General features: G+C 42.3%; 1 protein-coding gene across 4 annotated transcripts in view; it reads right to left on the reverse strand.

Annotated features, from left to right (window-relative positions):
- The window catches only part of TBC1D24 (TBC1 domain family member 24), a 526383-nt gene that overhangs the window by 171344 nt on the left and 335802 nt on the right, over positions 1–19237 (reverse strand). For all 4 annotated transcript variants that reach the window (XM_044089247.1, XM_044089249.1, XM_044089246.1 and 1 more), the window contains one exon: positions 5640–5703. In XM_044089247.1, the coding sequence (XP_043945182.1) occupies positions 5640–5703 (64 nt within the window). The remainder of the gene's footprint in view (positions 1–5639; positions 5704–19237) is intronic.

The raw sequence follows: 19237 nt of genomic DNA on the forward strand, positions 1-19237 counted from the left end.
GACTATACTAGTTCAGAAAGGTGTGACAAAGTATTTTTTTTTGTTTTTTTTTCCAGAAAATAGAGCAGATACAATCAAAAGTAGCCCAAAATGGCCAATAAACTACTAACTTCTGGGCTGAAACCACTCCTATAGGGACAGATAGGCTGCTCAAAGCTCCCCCCTCTCACAGGTGAACAGAGAAACTTCCTTCTATCCAAGTAAGGTATGGGCAACACAGAAACTTGTAACAATGCCCTAGATTCAGCAATAACCTGAAAACTGGACTATACTAGTTCAGAAAGGTGTGAAAAAGTATATATTTTTTGTTGATGACTAGAAGTAACTCACGAACGTTAGTTAAGAACCAAGGTAATGGGAACAGACAAGCCAGAAATGGACATTAAATGAGTGGGAAAGAGCTAAACAATTCTTTTAAGTTCCATGCTAGAGACTATCTACTTTAATAAAGAACACTAGTACAGTATAAGCAAAGACAAAGGGAAAGAGAGGCACAGACTGAAACATCAACTCTGGTAAAGTTTATGGTGGAATTGTGAACAAAGTATGCAGGTAAAAAGGAATAATCACTAAGGCATACAAATTCTTCATGGTAATTGCAAAAATCAGTCAGTGTAGTTAAGGAAGGAGTGGGAGGAGAGGACTAACGGACAATTTACAAAAGAACAGGAAGATATCTGCAGAGCTACAACATATGCAAAAAAAGTCTAAACAGCTCAAAAAATGTGTAATGCAAGTACTGTTATACCTCAAGCAAGATTTTTCTCAAGTGAAGAGTACATTTTGTGATAGGAAAAAGAGTGTGAACTGAGAACATGTTGTTTGATGGCTTTTTTAAAATTCAATAAACACCTTGGTACAATTACTGTGTGAAAAGATAGCCATAAATAAAATAAAAAAATGTATTTAACTAATGCAGCAGCACAGTAAGGTTCTCTTGAGTTTACTGATGCTGGCAGACAAAAAAGGAATTACTATTAAATGAAAAACAAAATCTAAATCAATAATATGAGCTGTGCTGAATATTAAAATTAGATCTTTTTGAGAGGAAGTAAGTGAAGTGCATTTCAGCAAATGGCATTTGTGCATTAGTTTGCATGTACTGTTTCTACAAACAACAATAACTGAGGGTGGCTAGTGGACAGACAAACAAGACTGTAAAAGCGTTGTAAATAACTGCAAAATACCTGTCTATGCCAATCTGATTATGGCATAATGGGAAAATAACTATGTATTTAATTCCACATACAGGAGTTGGAATTTATAACTTGAGGTTTTTGGATGACATTTATCATCTTTTGGATGTAATTCCCTAGAGAAATTAGATGAAAACATTCAGTAGAAAAAATGATGTATTCAAATAAATTAAATCATCCATGTACATTTATTTTAAAAGTTATGTTATTTGGATGTTGTATTAACTGAGGATGATCAACATTATGCTTACTGGAATTCTTTACTCCACCCCTATTTGCAGGAAAAAGACTTTAGTTAAAGGACAAATGATCTGATTAGCAAGGATGGTCTTGCAGGAGACCACTTTTCTCCAAGAAATTGAAATAAAAAAAAATCTGTGCTATTAAGGAGATGTTATCCATTGAATTTGTTAGAAAATATTTCTGATGTAATAATCAAAAGAAAAAATGGCGTTTATACTCTATTAATTGAAAAAAGAAGACTGCTACACCCCATATAAATAATCAGGCTGACTATTTTAACAGGTTGATGGCAATGGCTTACAGTACAGTGTGTAAAGATATTAGGGATATTATTAACAAAAACTGGGTTATGTTTGCGTATACCAATTAACTCAGCAAATGACTGGGGGATGAAGCTAAGCTAGTTTATAGAAGAGGTATGAATATTAAACAAATAGTGAAAATTAATAAGAATGACATCAAAAGAGTGATCCTTATGTCCCTACAAATTAGAAGGTAGTGACATTTTTATTCATAACTACAATAAACTTAGAAGAAAGGGATCCGTTTACCTGTGGAGCAAAAGGCATAGTATATGCCACAATATATACAAAATGTGCATCATTTTACATACAAAAAAACTAAAAGAAGTTTCCTTGAAAGAATATATGAATGCATTTCAGACATAAAGGAGTGACCTGTTGATGCACTTAAAACATATTCACATTTACTCAGATAATACACTTTTATTTACAGTTACTGAAAGAGTAATAAAACCTAGACGCAAGAGAGCTCTTCTGGCAGCTTACATTTAACGCAGACTCTCCACCTGGTTTAAATGGCTTCTTGTCAATTTCAAGTATTTAAAAAATGTGATTAAGTGTTGAGAATATAACTCTAATAATAATACTTTTCAAGGGTGATATTTACATAATATTTTATATATTTATTATGTTTGGAATTGGATATACCTTTAGCTAATCTCATGCATGCTTGTAAGTCATGCACTTTGAGAAAACATATAAATCAAAGCTACTGAGCAGTATGTGTTATTTTGAAATTCCACATAATTCAAGGGATGAAAGTGCTTAACACATTTAAATTTTAGTGATAGTATGAGTACTCACATTACAAAGTCTGTGCGTGAAATGTAAATAATTTTTTCCACTGAAAGAAAAGTCATAGACAAAGCAGAGGCCATGAACACGATTCCTAAAATAGCCCAGAGGCCTTCACTCACCTAATGGAAGTTTGGCAGCTTGAGAACAATGGTTGCTTCATGGTTGCTTCAGCAAAGCTGAGAAAATAATGTCATCAGATCTATGGAGTGGCAAACAGCAATGTACGTTGTTCAGGTGGATGAAGAGACTATTACACTTTGTGTGGGGCAAGCAGTGTGACGTCAGAGTATGCCTTTATCCCCTTCAGCACGTCCAGAAAGAGGGGAACCAAACATGAAGGCCTGGTCTAGGGCCCTACATGCCTCTCAAAGTTTTCTCTGGGAAGAAGGCATGCCTGCCAAAAAAACTCTCTCTCTCCCAAGGGTGTACTAAAGACAGAAAACCCTGGTGAGCCTCCTCCTCCTTAGCATCTGGTACAGAACTGTTCTAAAGAAGACTACAATAGACTTGCCTCAAGAAAGGATTTTTGCTCAATTTGCTCAACATCCATCACCAGTTGGCACTAGTTAAGTGGGTAAGGGTGGTTAGCAATAGGAAGAACCTGTAGCTTTCCCAGGGAGAACTGGAGGGGAACCTGTCAATGGATCAACAATGCACTAAGTGAATGCCACTCCAACAAACTAATTCTGACAATGCAACTTTCAACTACACTGGAGATTTATTTTCTCCACTGCTGTGCAACCTCAACTTATATTAAATACATTAGAGAGACACACGCGCGCACGCGCACACACACACACACACACACACATATATATATATATATATATATATATATATATATATATAGATATATATATATATATATATATATATATATATAAACTGAGAGTGTGCCATGTGTGGGCTGTCCCACACATGAAGAGCAGGGGCTTTCCTAACTGCAAAAAAAAAGCCTCTCTCAGATGTTTGCCAAAAGTTGATTCATTGAACTTTATTCAGACTATCGACATTCAAGTAGTGCGTTGCTGATCTACTGACATGAGTTTGAGCTAGTGGTGACTAAGGACATAGACTGTCTTTGAAGATTATGTGCATTGAAGTAGTGGGACATGACAGATATCAAAAGAAGAGTTTTCCACAGAGGGGGGGGCTGCTCTGGAATGCACAAATTAGCATGGGGAGCAGGGAAAGGAGAGTAGGACATGCATATAAAAACACTGGATGGAAACAGAGACAGCTGAGCCCCTAGAATGTCCTTAAGACCTACAACTGGCCTCAACATGCATGGACGTGGGGTACTGGGGGTCAGGCTGTTACAAATGAGGTCTAATGGGATGAAGAAAAAAAAAAAGAACCTAGTGGGCTGAAACTGATGTACAACCGAGAGAGAGAAAAAAGGTCTATTTGGAGATCAGAGAATTATGTTGTCAACAGCACAGAGATATGAAAAATTAGTTGCAGTGAGGTTGGTATTAGCTTGACTGCATACAAGGAGAGGTAAGAATATCTGCCTCCAAATAAACCAGCATTTAGGACGGATCTTGAACAGATGGTACAACAGTCCTTTTAATGGTTGAATGGGAAGAGAAAATAGGTTCATAGGTTCATAGATTAGCACTAAGCTAACTGCTCACGTGAGCCATTTTAAGCCTAGCCAATTATCCCTTGTGAGACTCAAACCCTGCACCTTGCTTTTGTAAGGCAAGCACCTTAACCATTAGGCCACACTCCCAGCCCTGGTTTTATGAGTGCCCATAGTGAAGTGATCAACAAATAGAAGAGAGAGCGAGAGACTTAGTTAAGCAAAACAGCTTTAGCATAAATTACTGGGAAATTCAGATAAGTCCCCTAGAGGAGCAATCTGGTAAACTAAGAGGACAGAAGCTTCACTCTACTAATACTGCCCAAGAAAAACTGAGAAGGATGGAAGAGAAAGTAAGGTGTGGGCAAGTTAATGGGATAACAAAACTAGCTGCGTTGATCCAGATGAGCAAGAAGCCTTGGAAGACTTATCTTCACCAGATTTCAATTTCTTCTCTCACTCAACATTTTAGACACCTTTCTGTGTCAGGGAAAAAAAGTTTTCCAGTGTGATCTGTCGCATTTTCTAGATACACAAACAACATATTAACAGCCTATTGAGGACCTAGTCACAAAAGGAACTTACCGTGTTTGTCCAGTACAAGAAGCCAGACTAACAATTATCTGCAGAGCAAATACAGAAATAAAATGAAAGAGGAAAGTGCAGTAAAATGACAAAGGAAAGTATTTCCAATAAGACAATCATCAAGGGAAGTAGTTTTGAGCTCTGTCCATGCCAAACAGTGGGACAGCTAAATGAGGTGGCTGTTTCTGCAATCATTGAGGTGCACCACAGAAAAATGGGGGGGGGGGATTTTTGCCACAATAAGTTTTAACATCTGACAGTATTCTTGCTGTCAGGGGGTGTCACAAGGTCTTAGTATCTTCTGGTGTTTGTCAGATGTAAAACACTGTCAGATCCTTTAGTTAATTACCACAGCTTCCAAAGATACCTTCAATGATGTTAAGAAAGGCACTAAACCAAAATAAAAGTTTCCAAAAGGCTTAAGTCTACAAAGCTGCAACACAGTTAAGGATAATTTTAAAGGCCCAAGCCAGCATTGTAGAAGGATAAAGCCCTGACTACGTCTCAGTCTACCCAGGTTTGATTAGCGTCTCGAGTGACCGATGGAGCAGCAGGGAGGGATGAGTGTTCGTCAATGACATTCCCTGAGGGAGTAGGCTTGTCCTTGGATATTGCTCAGCGAGAACGGAGGCAAGGAAAGGTGGGTAGGGCATATAAAAAGCAACCCCCTGGACAAAAGCCCAGATGGCGGAGACCACAAGATGCAATAAGAATTCATGATTAGCCTCAACAAATACTGGAGTAGTCCAGTGTGGGGGGGTGAAGAGTGGGAGGATGGCTGGTAGATCTGATATAGACATGAGGCACTGGGATCTGGACCAATACTACATGGTCTGAGGGGGCCAAAAAAAATTAAACAATAGATAATTTTAAAGTAAGCTTATAACATGCAGTTTTCAAGAAAAAAAATACTTTTCATTCTTCACATACCTCTCCAGTGATGGTTTTAATGAGAAGAATAGTGGGTTCATGTCCTTCACAAAGTGTGTAAAACCTGAAATGCAAAACATAAGCAAACGTTAACATTCAGACTCACAGAGAAGTAAGCTTAAAGCACTTGCTCAAAAGTGCGGTAATTAAAACAATATATTCAAATTAGCTTCTTGAGACCTTAAGCAATTCAAAAATGTAATAATAAATGTACTTGTGCACTACTCTGATGCAATCATGTCTGAGGATTAAAATAATACATTCAAGCTGGCTTCATTTCATAGCATTCCATCTCATTAAGCTGGTTTCCTCAATTTTCAAAGATGCCTACAGGTAGTAGGGGCCAAGACCAGGGAACTGTGCAAGCCAATTCAGGAAAAATGGCTCATGACAATCCTAAAACACAAATGTTTACTTTCCAACATCACTGGTCTACTAAAAGCAGTACACCATCTCTTTACTTAGCCTTTTATCGTCAGGACAAATGTGGTGCTTTATCTAATTTTATGTGCTGCAGAAATGAGAGAGAAACCTGCTGTATACCACGTAGTGAGCAGAATTTAACGTCAGCATTTCACAGTGTGACTTCACGAGTCAAGAGGTTAACAAGCTAGAGCTCTGCAAATGACAGATATGCAACAACATATACCATTATTTACTTTTATTTAACCTCCCCTGATAAAAAGTTGGCTAAATAGCAAAGCCTAATGTATAAAAACTTTTATTTTTTTTTAGTGTGCGTTAATTTAAAAATAGTTCCTAAAGGCTTGAGTCTATAAATTCCCAAATGGGTTATCTGTGGCAGATCTGTTTTATTTAGAGTTAGTAAAGTTTTTTAATGACATAGATTTGCAACTACTAAAAAAAAAAAAGTTAATTGGGCTTATTTGTTCCTACTAAAAGAGCAATATTAGTTAAACCTTACTAGATCTGAAGCTATTTTGTAGAAAGTTAGCCCATACTTTTCATGATATTGAGCTTCTTTATAAAAACAAATGAGTAGTTTTAATCCTGCGTTGCAAACTACCATTTCTGTATTTCACAATATGTGTGAGCAAGATATTTTACAAATTGCTAACACTAAAGTTAATAGAAGTTTTTTTTTTAATTTGACTAAACATAAAAGGGTTGCATTACTTGATTTAAGATATAGGTCTGATTTAAGGCATATGAAAGCTGATAAAGGGAGTGAGTGGGTTAGTTATCACATATCAAGCAGATTATGTTCAGGAAATGAAAAAAAAAATGCTCGATAACCAAGATGAATACAAATGTGTTACTTTAGTGGAGATCCATACCAGGTATAAATAAATACATACAGTACATAATGTCTTACTGGATTTACTAGCCAATGGATCTATTTCTCCTGAATGTTTTCAATTTCTTGCTGTTGATAATCCAAGTGTAGCAGTTTTGTTTGGTATACCCGAAATCCATAGTCAGGTTTTCCCTTTGCCTTTTAGAACCACTGTTTCTGCAGGAGGTTGTGTTACAGAATGTATTTTTTTGTTTTTGAACCATTTTTAAAAACTTTGGCACAAAATTTGGATAGTCATGTCAAATATTCTTGGTATTTTTTGGATTGTTAAGGCACTTTTCTACTGATGCTTCTAAGATTATGCTTTTTATGTTAGATGCAAGTCTCTATATACAACTATTCCCATCACTTCCGGCATGGAATTTTTGAGACTTTTTTTGACAAAGTTCACTAACTTTTCAGGAGATACCATCAGTACTATTTGTGAATAATTTCTTCATTTTTAATGGCAAGTATTATCAACAAAAAAGGGGGTCGCTATGGGGGCTACCATAGCACCTTCTTTTGCCAATATAATCATGGGTTGATGGGAAACAAATACTCCAACTAATCCTGTTTTTTTTCTGCACACATTAAATGTACAAAATGTTCACTGATTATCTATTTTTCATCACAGATGCTTCTACTGATCAAATAGCAGTTTATTCAGGATGTTAACAATAGTGTACATTTTTCATCATTTACATTAGGTGGTCTGGGTGTCAGAATACCATTCCTAGATGTCACCTTCAGTTGGAATGAAGCTTCAAAATTTTTTCCAAGTAAAATTTACAGGGAATCTCTTTCTCAAACAACTCTTTACACTATTTAAGTGCTCGCCCTGTTTATATGAAGAAAAATATTGCCAGATGATCAGAGCCTCTAGGCTTACTACTGATCATGACATTTTTTTATAAGCCATTACAGAAACTGGTGACATGTTCAGTGATAGAGGTTACAAACTAAGTTTATTAGAATGTACTGCTTGAGGGGCCGCAGTGGTATAGCGGTTAGCACTGTCGCCTCACAGCAAGAGGTTCTCCCGTTCGATTCTCGGCTGGAGCGCCTTCTGTGTGGAGTCTGCATGTCCTCCCCACGGTCGAGTGACGTCTAAAGACATGCAGGTAGGTGCGTGCGTGAATGGGTGTGCCTTCTTTGAAGGTTAGGTATCAGGCTGGCAACTCGGTACCATAAAAATCCACTGGCAATCATTAGCGGACCGAAGTTCTGCTCTGGCGACCCCTAACCGGGAAAAGCCGAAAGACTTTTTACTGCTTGAGCAAATCAAATAGAAGAGATTATAAGTTTTTCTTCATACCTTACTGGGGGTATGCCAGACAAACTTGGCAACAATATTAATAATGACAAAAAAATGTACTAACAGTTTTACTTTATATATGATGGTTGATGATGGCAGTATCAGGGATATCATCAATCGGAATTGGAAGGTTTTCAATAACAATCCCAATGTTTTTAAAGTTGTTGGGGCTTCACTCAACTTTGTATGCAAAAAGTCCATTAAACAGTATTTGCAAAATTATAATATCAAGAACCCTAATACCTACAATGAAAAATCATGGCCTGTACAAGTGTGGCTTTTGTAGTGTCTGTAGCTACATTTGGCAAGGACCATCCATCCATCCATTATAATTTCACATATGGATAGAAACATGAGCATTAATGCTCAGTATGACTATAATTCTACTGGCTTAGTATACATTGCAATTTGTTCAAACTGTGAGACTTTCTATATTGGTATGACTAGGAACACTTCTATGGGATTAGAACCAAGGATGCAAACAAAGCACTTTATAAGCACTCTAATTTGTGCTCCTTTTAAAAAAAATACTTTTCTGTTTTAGAACATGTATCTGAATACTACAGAGGTGTCAATTAAAAAAATAGTTGTTAAAAAAGGAAACACTATGATATCTGGTCGCAATCTGACAAATATCCTGGATTGAATGATACTATATGTATAAAATGATTTTTGTAAATGTTTTTATGCTAAGTCACTTTAAATTATATCAATAATGGATTGTAACATTGGTTACTTGATTAATTAATTGTAGTTTGTGGTTTGAATTTTATATAAAAGTGGTGAAGTGTTAGCATGGTTTTACTCTGAAGAAGTTCTTTGGATGAAAGGGCTAAATAAAACCATTTGTGCTATATCGTTGGTCTCCTTTGTGTGTCCTACCAGTGGATGTTTTTTTTTGTTTGTATATTTTACATACACATACATATCTGGATTTCCACCAAACATAAATCGCACAACTGTTATTAGTGAGCTTGGATGCAATGTATCCAAGGGTTAAATTCTAATGTGTCACCATAAACCAGTGCCCAAAATGTGCTTCGGCAAGAAGGATGGGTTAGTCCAAAGAGACACTCTGTCTTTAAGACCAAATAAGGGGGTCTGACAGATAATGCCTGTAGTTTGGAAACCCTCTTGGCTGAGGAAATAGCCACCAAAAAAGCTGTCTTCCAAGATAAGAGTTGTAAGTCAACCACAGCAGCTGGTTCAAACGGAGGAGAAACCAATGCCTGTAAAACCAAAGTTAGATCACAAGGGGGCGTGAGGTTCTTTGATAGGAGGCCAAAGAAAAAAGGCACCCTTCAAGAAGGCCTTGCAGAGCTTGGATGAAGCCAAGGAAGCAGAATTTTTACCCACATGGAAATTAGAAATCTGTGTCAACTGAACTTTAATAGTACAAAAACTAGCCCCGGTATCAAAAATATAGGCTAGAAAATCCAAAATGGCAGGGTCTGGAGCTGTAAAAGGATCCAGATCATGCCGAGAAGCCCAGATCGAGAAACTCTTCCACTTGCTAGAGTAGATCTTCCTGGTAGAAGCCTTATGACCCACAATCAAGATCTTGACAGGAGAATATAGCCTGGGAGTCTTGGCGATCAGGGAATCTGGAGTAGCCAAGCAGTGAGTTTCAGGCTGAATAAATCCATGTGAGTAACCCTGACGGATGCACGATCTGATGCAGAACCAGATCCAGGGTTTAAGGAGTACACACTAGATGAGACCCCAGAATAGGGAACTAAATGTGACAAGGCCAGAATGGGGCAATGAGGAAGACAGAGCTCCCCAACCATTGTGCTTTCTGAATAAACTTGGGGATCAGAAGAAGAGGAGGATAAGCATAAAGTAGACTGAATGGCCAAGCATAGACTAGAGCATCTCTGGGTGACTCCCCCGAAGGGGGGATCAGAGAAAAATACTTGCTGCACTTTGTGTTGGAAGGAGTTTTGAAAAGATTGCAGCAAGGGTGGCCCCACTTTAGGAAGATCATGTCCGCTACTGACGGATTCAGAGACCACTCATAGATAGACCTGCTGAGGCTGTCCACTGTTGAACTTCTCTGGAATGTGTGTTGCCACCAGAAAATGGTCGGAAGAGATCATCCACTCCCACAATCTCATGGCTTCGTGGCAAACGTGACAAGATCTGGTCCCCCCCCATTTGTTGATGTACCAGACTACTGACATGTTGCCGTCTGAATGGTAATCATCCTAGTATGAAGAAAGGCGTGGAGAGCTTGCAATGCCAAAAGCACTGCCCTCATCCCCAGGATACTGATATGCAGACTGGTCTCTAGAGAAGACCATGTGCCTTGGACAATCCATCCCATTCAATATCCCCCATCTGAGCAAGGAGGTGTCCGTGGTCACCGTGCCTGAGGGGGAAGGAAGAACAAATGCGAGGCCCAGAAGAAGGTCTAGGGACTGAAGCCACCACTGAAGACCGTCTCTGCAAACTTGGGACAGCTGGACTGAATACGACAATGGAAGGTCGAGAAGGGACCATTGAACAGCTAAGGTCCACTGAAGAATCCGCATGTGAAGGTGCGGTTTGTTAGAAGGGTGACTGTGGTGCCCATGGACCCCAACACCCAAAGAAACATACTTGCAGGGGGAAGCTGGGTCTGAAGACTATATTTTATTTGATGCTGAGGAGACAATAACCTGTCTGGAGGCAGAAATACCCTGCCCTGTATCGTATCCAACTGAGCACCTATGCAGTCCAACACCTGAACAGGTACCAGGTTCAACATGGCAAGATTTATCATGAAGCCCAGGGATGGTGGCAGGTGAAGAAGGCAATTCCTGGCCTGAATCAGTCGATGCCTGGAGGGAGCAGAAAGAATCCAATCATCCAGGCAGGGAAAGACCTGAAACCCCTGCAGCTGCAGGTGAGCCACCACTACTGCCATCACTTTGGTAAACCAGCTGGGGGGCAGTGGTGAGCCCAAAGGGGAGCAATCTGAACTGAAAATGGTTGGATCCCAGCTGGAAATGGACGAACCATCTGGAGTCTCTGCTCATCTTGATATGATAGTAAGTGTCCTGAAGGTCCACCGAGCACATCCAACCATTCATCCGCAGAAAGGGCAGAATGGACTGAAGGGTGAATATCCAAAACTTTGTCTTAGCAATGGACAGGTTCAGGGTAGAGAGATCCAGGATGGGTCTTAAGTTTCCCATTTTCTTTGGCACCAAAAAGAACATGGAATAAATGCCTGATCCAGACTGGTCTTGGGGGACAGAGTGGATGACTTGCTTTTTGAGCAGCCTGGTGATCTCTATGGCTGTCTCCTCCCTTTGAGTGGATGGAACATCTGGGAGAAGTTTAGTCAGACAGGGAGGGTGAAGGAATGGGATGGAATAACCTCAGGATATTGTTTGCAGTATCCAACGATCATTTGTGATGGACTTCCAAGTCTGCTGGGTGCAGAGAGAGACACCCCCTCCAACTACCTCCAAAACACAGCAGTCAGGCAATTCCTCAGGACTGATGAAAGGGTCTGTCCAAGAATGAATCTCGAGAACACTGGTTCTTTGGAACGCCTCTGCAACAAGGGGGGCATCAGTCATTTCTCTGCCCCTGGGGGAAGACAAACCCTGAGCGTCCCTGGAAAAACCCTGAGATTTCTGAAACCACATCTTCTTGACTCCAAGCTGATTCCTCAAAAAGGATCTTTGTGGAGTAGAGAAGCGGATCCTGATGGCAGACAAGGTCTTCCCATCTTTCTCACTCTGGGTCAGAGTGTCACAAACAGTCTTGCCAAACAAGGTTGAACCATCAAAGGGAGCTTACATAAATGATTCTTTGAAAGGTTCCAAAAAAGAACAAAGCCAGAGCCAGACGTGCCCACCTGATGGCAACGCCCGTCCCGGCAGCCCTAGAGGCACTCCTCAGTCGTATGAGAAAGCAGCCTCATGGACATGTTAGAAACAGCAGTTATGGTGGCTATGCAGGAAAAGAAAACCTTCTTGTCCTCTGCCGACATGGACCCCGGGGCAGACTCAGCGACCTCCTTAACCAGGTCCCTCTGCAATCTGATAATATGGTTCAAATAATTCAGAGCATGCAGAGAAAAGGTGGCTGAAGTATAAGCCTACTTCCCAAAGTGGTCTGGTGCCCTAGACTCCCTGTCTGGAGGATGGATCGAGGAACTCTCCAGAGCCAGCTCCTTCTTGGAGAGTGCCGCAACCACCATGGCATCAACTGGGAAACCCTTTCACCAATGCGGCCTGTCCGAAGGAGCACTGAGAACCTTGTCTGGGTGCTTAGGGATGGGCTCAACAGTGTCCAGTTCCTTCCATGCCCTACTAGAAATCAAATCTACAAAGGGATCCACGGGGGGGGGGGGGGCACCCAAGATAGACCTATCCTAAACGCATCCAGGAATACAGACTCATCAGGGCTGGGCTTGAGGGTAGACCACTCGCCTAGCTGGTGCAGGATTTTTATGATATCTCTAAGAGAGACATCATCAGGGGGTGACCGAGGCGAACCCGCCCCTTCATCCAAGTCTGCATCAGCGAAGGACTCTGTTGGGGAGTTCAATGGCCTCCTCTTGCACATATGCTTCCATGGAGCCTCTTGGAGGGAAACTCCGGGGTGGGGACTCAGAAGCTCCAGGAGATTCCTGAAGAATTTCCTGGGGCGGTCTGGCAACAGGCGATCGCTGAGGGTCAGGACGGAAGACTCCAGCCCAGAAACAGAAGGAGCCAGGGTGGAATCCAAGGATGAAAGTGTCAAGGCTCTCGAAGGAGCAAAGAGGACCCTCAACACCACCTCGATCACCAAAGGTGAGCAGACCCCAGAAAGCAGCCAAGCCGGACCCGTAAAAGTAAGTGGTAGAGCCTGCTGGGCCAATGCCCCTGGCACCGAAGGAGTGAGTCAGAGTAGAGCTTCCCAGTGCCGAAGCCCTGAGGGAAGGGGACAACTCCTATGGCCTTGCAGTTGACACCAGCCCCTTGAAGCCAACGTCAAAACTACAGCTCAGAGAGTCAGTCCACTCTGACGACATAAGAGCCAAACCGCTCAAGGTCAGCGTTGAGGTACAAGGGACCATTGGCACCGACACCTCAACACTTGGAAAACTCGGACCCAAAGACTCTGAAGCCGAAGGTCGGATCAGAGAAGGAGCTATCAGGAGGAAACCAAACTGTGTGCTCACGGCTCCAGAGGGAGATGGAGCAGGGAAGACTACCAGCTGGATCTGGGCCAAAAAAAACTTCATCATCCTGTCCACCTCGGCTTCAGACAGGCTCCGAGTGGACGGGACAGAAGAAGCCACTGATCCCAGTCGGGAATGATGCCGAGGGGAGGCAGAGGCACGGGCCTTGGCAGTCAAACTCTCTGGCTCCAGGGAGAAGCAAGGGGACAGGAGCTAAAGAGAAACCCGGGCTAGCTCTGGCCTACATTTAGAGGGCAGTTCTGCCAAGGAAGACTGCATCAGATGGAGGAATCTTATGGCCACACTCAGTACACTTCTTGAACCCTGGTTTTGGAGTCTCGGCCATGGGGACAAGAAGAAAAAAGAAAACCCAAGCGTGCACACACACACACATGATCAAGTCTCACAGGTTAAAGAGCAAATGAAAACAACAACTTCAGATCTAAAGCTATAGCTGCTGGGTCAGGTTTGGAATGAGAGTATAAAAACTTGAAAGACTAATGAACGTTATACAATCTATCTGCTATTTTAGGGGCAACAGGCTGACTTTCAGGGAAACTATAGGCAGTGATGCACACATCCTCCAGTGCTGACAGACAGGAGAGATTGGGCAATTTTCTGGAAATTCCATTTGTAACACCTCGTTATTTTCTGAGGGACTGATAAACCTCAGGCTTCTTGCAATGAAAACACTGGTACATTCTGGAAATAGACTCAGACAAAAAGACTCCCTACAGGAAGAATCAGATACCAGGCTATACTGCTCAGACAAGGCTATACTGCTCAGACAAGCTCCACGTGGGTTTACAGAGTGGTCCTAGCAGCAAGGAACTCGAAAAAGCGACTACCTTCTGGATTTAAGTATCTTTGCTTTTTTTTCACTGGAAATAGCTTCGGTAGCTTACTTTGAACTAGCCTGAACTGTTTAACTGATTACTGCATTTATTTTAAAATCTGCACTTAAAGTTACATTTAGTCAAATTTGATCGAAAGTTTGCTTGTTTGTTTGTTTAATTTAACTGTGGAGGCTTCCCACTAAAGTGTGCTAGCCTGTGTAACTAATTTATCACTGTCTCTGCATTTTCTGTGTGTTTCTACCAAAAAACCAAAAAAATAATCCTTGTTTTCCCGCCTTCCTCGACTAGTTTACACCAGTATACAGGCATTGCTGTATTTTGCGCTGTGGTGTAGTTCCTGTGTTGTCCATTACCTTACTTGGATAGAAGGAAGTTTCTTTGCTCACCAGTGGGAGTGGGGAGCCTTGAGCAGCCTACCTGCCCTTGGGGGAAGTGACCTCAGCACAAGAAGCTGTAGTAATTGGTTGTTTGGGACCATTCCTAGCTCTTTTGATGTTCACTGCTTAAAATCCGCGTTTGCACGGCTTTGCGCAGTTGTGCGCATAGCGCAGCGCCGGTTAAACAAGGTTAAACGTTTTCTGGCTCCGCCAAGTCTGCTCTTCAATTTTTCCCTTAGAACTGTTCTAATTGCAATCTAAACAGCCTATACTCTATCTGAAAAGCTCAGCACTTGCTCCTAAAGCATTTTTTATACAGGTAAAGCACTCAAACAAAAGAAAGTACTTCATTCACCTAAATTCTGTTGAGTACCCATTTCCCTATAGGTCCTTTCTGACTCAGTTACACAGCAATCTTTTTCACTATTTCTAGCATGTCGAAGGGTCAGTTGCTGGCGTCCTCTCCTGTTCAGCTGGTGAATCTGGGAATCTTGAGGCAATGTTACAATTGCCTCATGTACACAGACAACCCTTCTCCTCCTCCCAACAAATACAAATATATGCGAGAGATGCAACTATATAGCCAAATGGAGGCTGAGCTCTCTCAATTCAGTACTGGCAAGACCAGTCAGGAGGAGAAGGTAACCACGCACACCACAAACCCAGTCTCACATAGAACTATCACAACTGCAAACCAAACACATAAACACACAAAAACATACTCGGAGGCGCTGATTAAAAATCTACCAAAACAACAGAGGCCTCCAAAGCAGACACCCAAGCAACCACCACCTCAAGGCATAGCACATGAAACACATAGTTCACAAAGTCAGTGTGCTAAACAGTCACAGCCCTTAAGGCCAGAAAAACATGCCAGACACACTTGTAATAGGTGACTCCATAGTCAGACACACTGACGTCCCGCTCACCAGACTGAACAAGAAAAAGGTCACAGTAAGCTGCCTGTCGGGAGCTAGAATCCGCCACATAACACAAGCACACAGGTCACTCCACAGCAAGTACAAATATGACTCAGTCATTGTACATGCCGGTGTGAACGACCTGAGACGTACCTCCCTGGACTACATGAAGAGACAGAGGAGCTCTCTGATTATGTAGCCCAGGCTGGTATGACCCTGACCCTGAGCAGCATCTTACCCTCACCAAGAATGATGCCACAGTACAAAGACAAAATGATCAGTTTTAACAATTGGCTTAATTACTGGTGTCATTCTAAGGGGATCCAATGTCTGTCTGCTTGGGGTGACATGCTTGACAAGCCACGCTGCTTCGCAAGGGATGGCTTGCACCTGTCACCCCTGGGCTTCCGGATATTGGCCAAGGCTCTTGCCACCCCCATAGTGCCTTTTTTAGGCAAGGCTCAAATGACAACCCTACCTCCCTAGAAAACACAAGTGGAAAGAAAACTAAGGGTAATGCTGCTCAATGCCAGAAGTCTAAACCTCAAGATGCACGCCCTCGAAGCCCTCCTCAGTATGGAGAACATCGATGTCTGTGCAGTGACTGAAACCTTTTTCAAGGCTCCTGAGAGCACCCCAGCACTATCAGGTTTTACCTCATATCATCCTTTCCGGCCCCAAAACTTGGACCGAACCACAAAAGGAGGGGGAGTATCCATTTTCATCAAAGATACCCACATCTCCAGGTTAGTGGCAATGCACGAAGCATCGGAGACCATCCAGGTGCAACTAACCATAGGCAAAACTGCCTTACAGTTTTGTAGCATGCTACAGACCACCCTCTCAAACTCAGGAACCCCACACAGCCTTCCTGAAGACACTGGAGAGTATGAATGTCTCTCCAAATACCATAATTTTGGGAGACTTCAACTACCCAAACATAGACTGGGAACATTACTCAAGCCCCAACACCCTAGCCCAAAGGTTCCTGGAATTCATAAACTCAAATGCAATGGAACAACTAGTCACCATTCCCACAAGAGGAGACAATATACTAGACCTGATCATCACAAACATGGGGACAAAATGCTCCACACTGGAAGTATATCCCTCTTTGGTAAGATCAGACCATAAATTAATCTCACTGGAAATCCACATTCCACCCCCCTGCACAAAGACCACAGTGAAGAACTTCTCAAAAGCCAACTTCACACTTCTTAAGACTGAAGTGGTATCCTTCAAGGCCCCTGGGCCAGTGGAAACCACAACCCACACTGCTGAATCCTTTGCAAATGCCTTCTATGGGCACCTTCAAGAATGTATGGATCATGCAATCCCAAATAAAACCAAGACCCATTCCCCCAAAGGCAGGCGCCCGGTCTGGTGGACCCCAGCCATAAACAAACTTTACAACAGGAGAAGGAAGCTACTACATGACAGAGCAAAATCCCTAAAAGGGAAGGCATCTCTGATCAGTACTAGCAAAAAACTACGATCACTCATAAAATCATCCAAGGCCAACTTTGAGAGAAAAATTGCAAAAGACACAAAAGACAATCACAAGGCCTTCTTTAGCTATGTTAGAAACCTGAGTGGAAACTCCCAGATATGCTCAGAGTTAGTCCAAAATGACACAAAATACACTGAACCCACTGACATTGCCAACATTCTGGCAGACAGGTTCAGTGCAAATTTCTCCTCCCCCCCAAAGGAGAAATAACTATCCCAGCAGAGTGTAGCCTCCCTAACATCTCAGATGCCCAGGTGAGAGCCGCCCTCTCTAAAGCTAAAAACACAGCATCAATGGGACCAGATGGTGTGCCGGGCTGTGTGCTACATGAACTCCAAGAGGAACTAAACCCACACATAAGGCTGCTGTTTAATCTTAGCCTTACTACAGGATACGTGCCCAAAGAGTGGCGTACGGCAACAGTGGTCCCACTTCACAAAGGCGGTGCTTCTACGGACCCTGGAAATTACCGCCCCATAAGCTTGACGAGCCTGGTCTGCAAAGCTATGGAGAGGATCATTATGGAACTCATAAACAAAGACATTGGGGACCTACAGACATTGGATCCTACCCAATTTGGCTTTGTCAAGGGCAGATCCTGCCTTTTGAACTTGGTCGACTTTTTTGAAACAGTCACTAAGGGTAAGGCAGTTCACACAGCCTACCTTGACCTTGCAAAAGCCTTTGACACAATACCCCATTCGGGCATCATAGACAAACTCACCAGCCTAAATGTAAACCCATATGTCACAAGATGGGTTGCAAACTGGCTCAAGGACAGAACCCACAGGGTCAGAGTTGCTGGAGCTATGTCAGACTCTAAGCCAGTCACAAGCGGAGTCCCACAGGGCTCAGTCCTGGGACCCCTCTTGTTCGCCATTTATTTTTCCGAGGTACAGGCAAACATAGGAGGATTGTGGCTGACAAAGTTCGCAGATGACTGCAAACTGGGCGCCATAATTGATACTCCAGCGGACACAAACATCCTTCAGAGAGGCCTCATAGAAACGGATAATTGGTGCCAGAGCCATGGCCTTAAGCTGAACGCCAAAAAATGTATAGTCATACCCTTTGGGAAAAACAAGGTACCGACAAATTACCACATAGGTGGTAATCCATTAAGTACGGAAGAGGTAATCAGGGACATAGGGACCCAGGTTGACAGTAACCTCTCATTTGACACTCACATTGCCAAAGTGGTTAGGAAGACCTTCTATATTGCCCACCTTATCATGAAGGGTTTCACATCTAGATCAAGAGAGGTCATTGTGCCCCTGTACTCTTCTCTTATCAGGCCAATGATTGAGTACAATGCCCCATTTGGGATGCATCTCACCAGACACCTGCAGCAGTTGGAAAGACCCCAAAAGTTCCTCACCAAGAGGATAAAGGGTCTTAAACTTATGTCATATGCTGCCCGACTGAAAAAACTCAGTCGCATACCGCCTACTCAGAGGTGATCTGTGCCTGACGTACAAGGCCATGTCCAATCCGGAATTAATGGACATGCTCCACCTCAGAAAATCCAAATCCATCAGAGCCACGAGAACAAGAGACTTAAACCTCAACACAGAAATAAATAGGACGTGCTGGAGGGACAGATTCATAACCCAGAGGCTCCCTACACTCTGGAACAGAATCCCAGACCATGTTAGGCAGAGCCCCTCACTGACTCTATTCAAGAGAAATCTTGATGAGTGGATGGGAGATCGTAGGTTTACCCCGGGGGTCATCTCTGTGTCACTACTAGACAGAGGCACAGTAAACTAAACCCTAAAAGGGCATAGTATTCTCATCCTAAGGGGTGGTGAAAGCCACACACACTCTGGCTAGGCTTATAAATGCCCTAGGGCAGATAGCCTAGTACAAACCTATGAACCTATGAACCTATGCTCTCTCCTTTGAGTCTGAATCAGAAACCTCAGGAGAAAACCTGTAGCTGTCCATTCATCTTCTTGTCCAGATTCAGAATCCTAAATCTCTCTAGGAAAACAGGAATCCCTTTTTCTGTTGGCAGAAACCACCTTATAAAAGGCTCAATAGCCAGAATTAGAGCCTAAGCCACACCTCATAAACTACTCCTCTCCAGAGAAACTTGAGCAAATGTAGATACGTATTTAGTTTTCTGTTTCTTTTTGACATGAAAATTGGCACCAGC

Source organism: Protopterus annectens, chromosome 12.part0 (assembly GCF_019279795.1).
Source record: "Protopterus annectens isolate FY-2018-M chromosome 12.part0, PAN1.0, whole genome shotgun sequence".
Lineage (NCBI taxonomy): Eukaryota > Metazoa > Chordata > Ceratodontiformes > Protopteridae > Protopterus > Protopterus annectens.